Below are 12,401 nucleotides of genomic sequence, written 5' to 3' on the forward strand. Positions count from 1 at the left end.
AGAACAATGTGGCTGGTGTCTGCCTGTGATGTGGACAGTGGACATAAGGTACCTGCATCTCCTGTATATGAGACCAACCACACAATCAGTGCAAAAGCAGTCCCCCATCATTTTGAATTCATATTTACAATTCACTCCCTCATCTGTTGTATGTAGCTTATAAACACATCTAGCTCATATGACCTAGATGATGACAAGCATTGTCAAGATGCAAATACGCCTTCGCGTCTCACTTCCACCAAACTGGATTTTCTGCCTGACAGCGCTCGGCGTCACTTTGGAGTATATGATGGCTCTATGACAAATTCAGTGAGCAGTCCCTGAGCAAAAATACAAGTCCCAAACCCCTGTCCTCCTGCTCTACAGTAATCCAGAATGAAATTATTCGGTTAAGAGGAATTTGTGAGTTCTAGCCAAATGCACTAAAAGTATAATATAAGTATTATGCATTAAAAGATTAAAAGACACATGGGGATGAAAATCAGTGAATTGTTTTATTTCTTTAAAATAGGACAGAGAGCGTGTGTGTGTGTGTGTGTGTGTGTGTGTGTGTGATTGTCTTTGTGTGTGTGTGTGTGTATGTGTGTGTGTGTGTGTGTGTGTGTGTGTGCGTGTGCGTGTGTGTGTGTGTCTGGTGGGCTGAGATCTGTCCGTGGTGCTGAAGTCAGAATTCACTCAGTCAAATCGATGAGGAAAGGATCACTTTTCATATTCAGTCACAGTGTTCCTGCTCATTGAGGTGATACGGTTGACAAAAGGCTCAGAGGACGCCCAAGAGGGAAACTGTCATTTAACATTTTTTGATTATTGCATTTAATATTTGAGTTCCGGTTGGAGAGTTAAGCTGTAGAAGTATGTCTGAAGCATCCCTTGAGATTGGCAGAGTCGTGTACGCGTGGCCGTCACTACCAGAGAGCCTTTGAGCAAGACACTGCATGAGGATGTAACCCCTGCATCCATCGCCCGGGATAAGTGCGTCAGCTAAACGCGTTAAATGTAAATGCGAAAGCCTCAACGAGGAGTCAGAAGAAGAAGAAGAGGGGATTAAAATCCGCAGAGCCGGGATGTTGAGGCTGCATTAGACCTGGATCCGCTCCGCCAGATGCCCCGTCGCCCGTGGCTGGATCAGGATCTCCCGAAGAACCGCGCAGACGCACGCACATCAGTCCATTTCATGTGGATCTTCTGAAAATGTCATTTTCCTTTAAGATGATGTAAGACATCACTTCATGGGACGGTTTTCACCTCCTCTCTCCCTCTCTCACTCTCACTATCTCACTCTCTCAGAGCTTAGAGCAGCATTATCTTAAACCCTCTGCCGGACCAAGCGTTTCCGCTCTCAGCAGTTTGGAGAATTGGGTGCGCACTGGAGTCCCGCGTCCATCCTCGGAGCATGTTTCAGCATCCCACTCGTCAGGACACACGTTCGGGAGCAGGGAGATGATGATGGGATGCATGGCACATCCTTCACTTTATCTTTGACTGGTGTGAACGGCTGGAGAACGCGCGCAAGAGGGCGAATCGTTCCACGGAAGAACTTGAGAGAGATACAAATGTGTTTTTACTTTCTTTTGATGGAGTGAAGTGAGGCTTGTCCTTCTTTGGAGTCGCAGTCTTGCCCCATAGCAGTGGATGTGTGTGTAACAGGATGCTGGTTATGATCATCGATTGTGGATTCAACGCGTACAGGCACATTTACGCATGGGGTTAAAGGATATGTACTGTACCGACACACCTTGGGATTGTTTATCATTCAGACACTGCATGGCTGTGAGGGCTGCAGCCTGAAACCAAGACAGTGCTCTGTGTCTGTGTGCATCCACACCATGCAGCTACAACAACCCACACCCTGAACACCTGGGACATTTGCGCTCCGTGAACGAGACTCAGGTGTGTTGCAAAAATGGCACTGAGCGAAAACTGCAAAACGCAACCTGCAAAAGAGCAAGGCTCGGTGCAAAACCCTCCATCGGATGTCATTGAGCTGAATGTGGGTGGACAGGTGTACTACACTCGCCATGCCACACTGGCGAGCTTCCCAAATTCCTTACTTGGGAAGCTGTTCTCAAACAAGAAGGGGTCTTCTAATGACTTGGCGCGAGACCTCAGAGGACGCTATTTCATCGACAGAGATGGCTTTCTGTTCCGGTATGTGTTGGATTACCTTAGAGATAAGCAAGTTGTCCTGCCTGACCACTTCCCTGAGAGGGGAAGGTTGAAAAGAGAGGCGGAATACTTCCAGCTGCCGGATCTGGTCAAACTTTTGTGCACCGAGGAGTCAAAGCAGATCGCAGACGAGTTGTACAACAGTGATTTGGATGACGCGTCGCAGGTCAGCGACCAGAGGTTTTACCCCTCTTACTCCCTGGACAGGAGGTATGGCTACATCACGGTGGCGTTGAAAGCCGTGTGCGCTGCGGGGGGCAGAGAGAGTAACACCGACGCCAAGGCCAAAAAGTTGCCGCGGATCTTCGTCAGCAGCCGGATCGGCTTGGCGAAGGAGGTGTTCGGAGACGCCCTGAACGAGAACCGGGACGCGGACCGACCACCGGACCGCTACACCTGCAGGTTTTACCTCAAATTCAAGCACCTGGAGCGGGCGTTTGACATGCTGTCAGAGAGCGGCTTCCACATCGTGGCCTGCAACTCGTCCCTGACTACGTCCCCCGTCGGTCATTACGCGGATGACAGGGTCTGGTCCAATTACGCACACTACATCTTTTACCGTGAGTGAAGAATTATTCCTGCGCATAGAAGTGATGCGAATTAAATCAGTGCCTTCGACCTTCAGAAGTCATAATGCAAACAACAAGGAAGTTAAACACCACAACTCATGTGAAAAGTGATAAATAAAAAAGGTGCCTCTCCCTCCCTCTGAATCCAGGCTGTAAGAAGAACAGCGTGGTTATGTGAGAAGGAGGCTTCACATATATTCTTGTTCGAAGATTATTTTAAATAGTTTCCCATGTGAAAACCCATCTTTATGTGTTTGCATAACTGTCTTGATTTGAAGTCGATCTGCAGCGAGAGGTGTACAGCTCACACCACCAGGAGGCATTGCAGCGTCCCCTGCCTCCTTGACTCCTTGTACGTATATCTTGAAGTGGCAGACCTAAACCTTCCGTCTGTGTCCCAGCCGCGAGGCAAAGCTTGCCCACGGGCCTCAGCGGGAGTTGAGTCACCGTGTAGCTACACTTTAAGTGCACATGCGTTATGCGTCAACATGGGTTATTGCTCAGATTGTGCCCGATGATGGGTTATGAATAAAACAGCAACTGTGGGCAGCAGCATCTCCCATGGATGTTTCTGCATTGTCTGGAATCAGTCTTGATTTTTTACTTGATAAAGTTTGGTCATCAATCAAAACTGCCTCAATGGCTGCGAATGTGGTTCATGCCATCCACTGCAGAGGGAGGGGTTGGAACATATGGTCAATTAAAAAGCACTTTGTTCATTATTCTGAATGGCTTCCTCTGGAAGAGCTGAGGAAAAACCAGTTGGTGGGTAGAGATTGGACGTGTGAGAGTAAGACATGACGTGTAGATTGCAAATTATTTAACAATACAGGCTATTTATAACTGCCTTGACCTGCAGCAACATCCAGCCAGGTGGGATTTCCCATGTAACAGCATGGTGTGGGTGTTCACCCCTTCCACATAAACAGACGCTGCCCTGATACAAAGGCAAGTGATGGGACAGATGTGAGTGTGAACGAGGCCAGAGATGGGTGACACGCAAGAAGTGCAGCACAGAGGGGAAAAATATGCAGAGTAAGGGGAGGCAAATAAAAGAGGAATTAAAGGAAGCCAGCGGAAAGGAAGTGAAGAAGAGGGAGGAGAGCAGATGGAGGAGAGAGTGGCTGAGGACGAAGGATGAGACAGTAAAAGTTGCATGAGGCCTGGCCATGGGGAGAAAGTACTGAGGCAGAAACAAGAGGGGGGGCAAAGAGCAAAAATAGATTAAAGCAAGTATCGGACAGGAAAGTTCATTGAGTTTGAGGGAGAGGCGTGGGGGATGATTTTGGGTGATGACACCCGGAAGACAGAGAGGTTGGGTTTTCATTGAAGGTGATCAGACGAGGAGAGGGTGAAGGAAAACACACACACACACACACACACACACATATATCACAAGGATGATGGATAGACACGTCAAACGCAGACAGACGTGAGAGCCATTGCTTCACAGCAGCACAGCGGCCTGCATCCTCCTTCAAATCTAGTCGTCTAACCTGGTTGTGAATGTGGGACACTGGCTGGCCTAGGGCAAATAGTCCTGAACTAAGAATACACACGTAAGTGCACCTTTTTTGAAGGGGGGATCATAGAACAGATGTGCTTTGTGGTTGATTGTTGTTTTCAGTCGAACATCTCACTGCTCTCTCATTTATTCCCCCCCTCCTCAGTCCCCTGCTTCCTGCTATCCAGTCACAAGTGGAGTGAAAGATACAGGGCTGGGTTTGTCAAGAGTGTAAAAAGAACAATCCAGCGCAGTGTAGTAAACAAAGAGAGGGACTTGTCTTCCAGCCTGTCAGTTCCTTAGCATCAAGCGTTGCTGCTCTTCTTGTTCAGTGCATCAGTGGTTTTCTACAGACTCCACTGACTCTGTTGTTCAAGCTGACTACAGTTTCCCAAAGTGCCCACAGGAGATATTCATCATTTTACACAGTGGTATTGTGCGTTGAAAGAGGGCAGCGAGTCATTCTTTCATAAAGTTAAGATGCTCAACGCTCAATTATTATCATCCACTCCTGCCCGTTTGGACATTTGCTCTTGGTTTCTCCCTCAGACTGGAACAAATGATACATTCAGGGAGAGGGCACCCTCCTCTAGAGGTCACAGTGTCGTAGCATTCAACGTGAACAAGAGGCTCTGCACCTGATGGCCATGATGAATAATTCAAATTTAACCTGGTATAACTTCTCCACCCTTTGAATAAACTAATGAGCACGAGAGACACATATTAACACTATTTATCTGCACACATCACAGGGGACAGGACGGAGAAGGAAGCTGGTTTGGTCAAACACGTAGTGGTTGCAGCATCCTTTGCTGCTTTGAATATGAAACATGCAGACGACCATTTCTGCCACTGAGCCTCTTTCAAAAACAAAACATGACCTTTCCCCTCTTCTTGTAAGTAATGGGCTTCCATCCTATAATAATCCTGTCAGATTATAGATATAGATATAGAATTCAGGTTGTTCTAACCTAATAATGACATTTGGTTTTTGACTGGCAGTGACAGTATCATTGTTGTAGTGATTAACAACTTTAACCACCCACTTGGCGCTTGGGCTCGGTCTCTTCATTGCCAATTATCTCTGGGGGAAAGAGCAGAGTGTTGGCTAATTTAAAAGCAATCTGCGATCCCAAAATATTTCCTCATCTCCACTCATCCACTGGAACTGCAATTTGGAGAGAGATACATGCCAAGCTATTCTAAGAGCCATTTAAGATACAAGCCATACTTTAAAATAGGTTCTTTCAGTCACTTCACCGATGAATATTAGTCGTCATCCGGTACAAATAAATCCCATCATAACCTGCTTTGACGTTCCAGCCTCCACATCACAGCGGCAGAGCAAATCATCATTGAACATCAGTTCTGTTAAAAGCCGAGACAGTTTCATATGTCCTATTCTGTGCAGGAGATTCTTGTCAAAAAATGGGAGACACATACAAGATGGAAAATGATTATCCTTGCCAGGTATTCTCTGTTAATATAACTCTGAAGTCTTCATTTGGGCTGTGAATGAGATGACGTGCAGCCACAATGGCTCCTGAATAATGGCCACAAGACGGCTGGGAGAGACGGGGGGGGAAGTAATCAATTGCTTGGGTGTAATGGAGGCCGAGATTGGCCCGTCTACGAGTTCCCAGAGAGCCTAGTTGGAGTCTGGATGGATTGGCAGTGCCTACATAAGATGAATGGCGCTCCCATGAATAACTCATATATACGTCCTGAAGAGCAGCTGGGCAGAAAAATGGTCCAAAGTACAGCACAGGCGCGTGTGTGCCATAGAGTTGCAGACCCCTGTGCAGTGCATCAGTTCAAGTAGACAATCTGGCTCACCTTGGGAGTAAATCGGAGTTTATTGAAAAGGTGCAGATGCAAAGGGAAAATGTAGTTTGTGAAATCAATCATTCTTTGGCGCAGTGTGTGCTGAATATCTAAGAAGCACGCTGGTGGTTTTTCACGTTTTAGGTCAGTCACTAGGAAAAGTTGGCCATTGCTGCCGTCTGCTTTCCGAATCACACTTCAAGGTTTTGCATTGATCCATAGGCATCCACTGTTTTCCATTTCTTCTCACTGTTCAGCATCAAAATGATGTCGGAGAATTAGTTAAGTGCAGATCGGTCGGTTCAGTTTCTGTCATGTAATACGATGCTTGACACTAACTCTCTCAGACTGTCTCCACACGCTCATTGATTGTCTTATGTTTCACTCACAAATCCCAGATGTAGGGAGCCTCCTTGAACACATCGGCAAGGAGAGATTTCACGACAGTCCCTTCTTCATTACCCAGTGATGATGAGGCAAGTTTGACAAATACAAGTAGAGACGTTGATAGATTGCTCATCTCAAGCCGTATATACGTGTCATACACACACAGGCACAGTAAAATAAAGCAAATTTACTTTTACTTATGACAATCGTTGACATAAACTCTTCATTGCAGATAAACCAGGTATAGGAGGAACACACAGTTTTCTGTCTTCACTCTGCATCATTGACTCTAGATGTACAGCAAGCGAACAATTAAAAAGGGCAGTTTTACTCTGGCCAAGCAAACTTCTGATTGCACTATTAAATCTAAACATGGTAGGCACTTAATGGCTACCTGGATGGAGAAACTCCTCACATTGTGGGCCAAGCTAAGTGTTTTCTGAAGACAGGGGGGATCCAGTGAGGGGAAGCTTTGTAAGACAGACATAACTTAGTGTGAAGGTTCATGGCAGCAGGTGCGACCTTGTGTATATTAGACTGAGTGGATAAAGTTAGCTCCAAATCTCTGTTGGAGTTAATGGTAGTGTATTGGATGCTTGAGTGAACTAGCATTACATGTTCCTCTTTGAATATGACCTACTAGACAGGGAGAGAAACGTCAGAATTCTCCTTTTTTTCTTACCTCCCGTCTCTCGAGGCATCCTCAAGGTTTTGACGAGAGCTCTGTGGAGACTCAGGAGGGCTTCTCTCTTCTCTCCTCTCTCACCTGTCTCATCCTGCATCATCGCGTCCTATGCAGCGGAGGGGTACGGTGCTGGGTCAGGGGACAGGCCCGCAGGGAGAGGCTGATATAGACGTTTCTATCGGTCTGCGTTACTTGTTCATCTCCCTGTCAGGGAGCCACTCAGCGGGCAGCCACCCTCTGACTCTGGGAGGGGACAGCGACCGCTTGTCATTAACAATCAGCCAGCCGAGCTGTCACTCTCCTCGTGGAAAGCAGATCATTTAGGCCGGGGCAGACGATGAGAGACTCTGTGTCCTTGAAATAGGTCATGTGACAACCAAAGCTCCCTGACTTTTTCCTCACCAGTTCTTTGTCCTCACTGCTGCTGATGAGGGTTGTTTTGATGGAGAGGGTTTGAGGTGACTTGTATCGACAAATTCAAATGCATGCAGATATTCCACACCTTATTACATCTGGCAAGCAGCTGGCTGTTGCCATCAGTTAGGCTGTGTGGACACAAACTGCTGAAGTGATACTTTTTTAGTTAATAGGACTATCTTGGTGAAATGGATTTTCCTCTCTCTGTCAGGACAGTCACTGCCTTTGCAAGACAAGCCTTTTTCCTGCTGCAAGGACACGCTGGCCTAATTTGTGAGCTAACAAGCATGTAAACCACTCTCTTCCTGAGGCAGCGGCTGACTAGAAAAATTATTTGTGTAACTGGATCTGGGAGCTGGAGAATATAAGAGTGTGTCTGAGATCAGAGCGTCTCCCCTCGTATGAGATTACCTCCCTGTAAGGATGAATATGCATATTCAACCTGCCACACAAAATGACCCCTCATACATAAAGCAAAATTGTTTTCTTTGCCAGAGAAACAACCAAGCCTCATGTTGAACTTCACCCCCCCCCCCCATGATTTTGTCCTTATCTTGTCCGAAAAAAAGTTTTTTTACACTGTAACCCTGCAGCAACTGAAGCATTTATAATTCATACCACTCGGCCTCACAGAATGTGTTGTGTTTGGACAAATAGCAAGCAGTGATGAAAGTGGATCTAGGAGGCATGTTGTTTGAGAAATTCAGAAGTTCTGTTTCATTTTTCTGCCTGGACCAGACAGCCAGGATGTGAAATGCCACGTTGTGTTCAGAACTCACTGCAGCGACTCAGTTATGAGAGGCGGACAGCTCAATTCGGCATATATAAATAAAACTGGCCTCCTGATCGTGAGCAGTATTGCAAAACAACACAAAATTGCAGATTGATTGAGTCTTTCTTGTTTATTTTTAATAGTTTTTTGCCTCGGCATGTGATTGCACCGAGCCGCTCTCAGATTACTTGCCTGGGGCTCAAAGCTGCTGTGCCGTTAAAGAAACAAACATCAGACACTCCTGATGAGTCAAAGAAATACACTCACATTTGATAAGGAACTCAGTGACATTTGGATCTGCGTTTGTCAGAGCTCCCTGCCTTCAGTTCTCATCATGTCCTACTTTCCTGCCATTTAAAAGCTAAACGGGGGAAAACCTGTCATTTAATCAAACGTCCGGTCGAGTTTTCATAAAAGTGACGTCTCTCAGGCACGCGGACATACATCGGTGCTTTCATTAGATTCAGAGCCGAGCTTGACAACACCCTGGGTGACACGCCTGCACGGCTCCCGCACAGAACTCCACTCCATCCCTCTCTCTGTGTTGTTTGTGAGAAATGCAGACGCAGCCGGAGCCCGGCCAGAGGACCAGCCCCGCTCTTTTAATGTGGTTGGAATATGATATCTTAGACAGACTGTATAGGTCGGAGAAAAACACACTCCAATCAATGGCTTCCCTGAAAAGATATCAAAGTGTATTATACACAGCAACTTGTTTATGTGTACCCAAGAGTGGCTGTGTTTCCTGACAAGGCTCTTAGTTGTTTCCTGCCACTGATGGGGACGTCAAAGCTTGACTGGGATTCAGTCCTACGCACATAGATTTATTTTTGCATTAAAGACTGTAAAAACAAATCAATGTTTTCTTCAGTCCATAATGCTAAACCCTAAACACTCAACAAATCTGTGTACATTTCCATGTACACACTCTGTTTTGACAAATACTCATCTATAACACAATGAAAGCCCAGGTGCCTCTCTGCCCGTCGGTGGCTTTAATACAGTCCATTTTCCTGCATGGCCTAAAAATTTGATGATGCTATTATTGGGTTTTGGCTCGCTTCCTAACTGGAGATCCCCTCTGGACTTCTGCATCCAGCCTTTTAGAAACAATACTCAGCCTCCCTTCTCTTGATCCTCCCGGCTAAAGCGCCTGCATCCATTTGCCTGGTGCTGCTCGTCTGCTGGATCCAGCTGGATTCATTTTCTGTGCGGGGAAATTGGTGCGCTGATTGGCCTCTTTACCCATGGATTAGCCATTAAAAAGCTGTTAGTGACTCTCTCACTATCGGCCCAATGCAATCATCACGCCGGAGATAAGGTCGTTATGACAGTGTGCACAGAGAGGTTCAAATCCCCCTTGAACTCTGCTCAGTATAAATTGGTGCCCGCTCTGAAAGGAGGTAATGGACAAATTAATGCTCCCTCTTAGATATCATTGGTATTGAGTCTATATCATCATATTGGGAAAACCCATTAAGAGGGTTTAAGATTCTGCGCACATAAGTTTATTTCGCATGCACTGTTGTTTATATTGCAGCGAGCAAAGCATTTTTCAACACTGCACATTTCTGTTAGTAGAATTTAATGAGAGCAGAGTTCAGGGATATTTTTGAAAATGAAACACTGACTGTGTTTGCTGTCTTTACTTGAACACTGTCACAAGCCAGTGGGCACTACGCTGTTTGTGGTTCATAATTAGAAGTGTAGGAGGATGTGAGATGAGACAAGAAAGAAGCACAGGGGGAAGAATATAGACCATTAAAATGTCCTGCTCGCACGAGGTTCCCTGCCCCTCGAGTTCGTGACAGGAGATCAGGACACCCGCAGGGTCTGCAGGTACATCTATTCACTTCACTGTTCAGTGACCTGGTTCTGATACTTCCCAAGATAAATATATCTTTTTGTGTTTAACTCCTTTTTCTTCCTCTTCAAAAGATATAAAGTACATTTGTACACTTATATGACTTATCTGAAAAAAAGACCACCTTCTTGACAGCCAGGTTACAATTCTAATAAGAAATTACAATGCCAACGCTTTTTATTTTTGGCGTTAAGACAAGCTTTGACCAAGGAAATGGGTAAGTTGTTCTGTAGGGAGCCATGGTAAAGTGCATTAAGCCCTGAGGTACTTCTTATCAGGGAAGGCAATATGCACAACCCAGCAGCGCCTTCAGATTCAGCTATTTAATGTCAAACCCAATAACTTGAGTGGTTTTACATCTGTATCCCCCTAAATACTCCCCAACACACACACACACACACACACACACACACACACACACACACACACACACACACTCAAGATCAGACACACATACATCCTTCATTTGATATTCATTTGAAGATATTTGTATGACATTGAAAATGCTGTGTAGGCATTCATCAGCATTTGTTTTCAACAGTAGCTGTTTCTTTCGATTAGTTGTGGAATCTGTCACCACCCCAAGACCTTACTTTGCACTCTCTCTCTGCACGATGAAGGTCTTGCTGTAAAAGGAAATTTAATGTGGTCAGAACGACTGACAAGAGCATTTGTGTGTGTGTGTGTGTGTGTGTGTGTGTGTTTCCTAGGTGGGCCCTCAAAGTGGTCGTCCTCTCACTGCGACTGCTGCTGCAAGAGCCATAAAAGTGAGCGCGAAGGTGAAAGCGGCACTTCCTTCAACGACCTCTCAACTTCCTGTTCCGAGACCCAATCGGAGGCCAGCTCCCCTCAAGGGACCGTGATCTGCGGCCCTGTGAGACGGCGGCCCAACATCCAGACGCTGGACCGCCCCATGCCCAAGGGACCAGGTCACATGCTGCAGCACGCCGAAATGCGCCGCAAGACTGACATGCTCCGCGTGAGGACCTTCGGGGTGCGGGAGCGAGATGCCGCGAAGAGGAAAGCGAATAGGGACAAGATGACTCCAGAGCAGGAGCTGGATAAATGCATCCAGGACTTCCGGCGCATTAGGATTCCAGATCGCTTTCCGGAGAGGAAGTACATGTGGCAATCAGAGCTTCTGAGAAAGTATCGTCTCTAAATGCGATCGTGAAGACGAGAAAAGACCGGGGGAGTAAAGAGAGACGGTTCTGTAGTATCGTGTCACCGTCAATAAAGAGTATTTACTGCATCTGCAATAGACTGCACCCTGGAAGACACACACTGTACTGAGAAAAAAAATAAAAACAATGGCCACTTTCCCTGCCAGCATGACTAGAGGAGCACATACAGTACAAGGCAGCGTGAGTCATTCATTTTGTGAAGTATGCACAGTGTTGAATATGATATACACATGCCTAGATCAGGTTACTCCTGTTGGGTCTTGGATAGCTAACCCTGTCCCCCCTCCAGAGAGCTGGGAGCTATATCACTAACTATATCACTAGATGAAGCAACAAAGCAACCTCAGGGGCAACATTGTTTCAATTCATCAACCTATCACCTATTGTACGTGCACATGCGCTCAATAGATTCTTTTTTAATGGATGTACCCAGATGGTGCTGTGAGTTAGCAATGGAATATCACTCCACTCCACTGATGACACATATACATATACTGAGCTTTGATAAAGGCACTGCATGTCATTTCACCCTTAGCATAATTATGCAATTTCAAAACAAACGTTCAATACACCGCTTAGTGTGATGGGTAGAAATGGTGTGTTTATGACTGAGACTAACGTAAATGAGGAAAAGCACCGCCTAAATCTGTTTGCCATTGTGAAAGTTTTTGTCTCATTATGTGTTGGATAGATGATGTTGTGTAGGTAGAATATAATGGCAATTGATATTGATCAAATCCTTGATTGTAAGTGTGCAAAAAAGCTAATAAATGAGTAGGAATTGTATCTATGGATCTTCATGTGACCTTCAACATATCAAGATTCAAATGGACATTCCAGTCTTTTTCAACCTCCTCATAAGTCCAATTCTCATAAATGGTCGTTCACTAATTCGCTCCCCCAAACAGTGAGTGATAAATAAACAGCAGACATGGATGCTCAGCAAAAGTAAAGCCAAAGAGTCTTGATTGCCTCCTGTTGGCTGGCTGCAGGGCAGGTCATAAATCCTACTTCATCCTTGTTAAAGAG

The 12,401-nt window shown here is 45.8% G+C and overlaps 1 protein-coding gene across 1 annotated transcript; it reads left to right on the top strand.

Moving 5' to 3' along the window:
• Positions 1-753: 753 nt before the first annotated feature.
• On the top strand, positions 754-12,148 carry LOC133958454 (BTB/POZ domain-containing protein KCTD16-like). Its single transcript, XM_062393245.1, has 2 exons — positions 754-2,726; positions 10,899-12,148. The coding sequence occupies exons 1-2, from the start codon at positions 1,904-1,906 to the stop codon at positions 11,348-11,350; spliced, it is 1,275 nt and encodes a 424-aa protein (XP_062249229.1). The 5' UTR covers positions 754-1,903; the 3' UTR covers positions 11,351-12,148.
• Positions 12,149-12,401: the final 253 nt, after the last annotated feature.

Source organism: Platichthys flesus, chromosome 8 (assembly GCF_949316205.1).
Source record: "Platichthys flesus chromosome 8, fPlaFle2.1, whole genome shotgun sequence".
NCBI classification, from domain to species: domain Eukaryota; kingdom Metazoa; phylum Chordata; class Actinopteri; order Pleuronectiformes; family Pleuronectidae; genus Platichthys; species Platichthys flesus.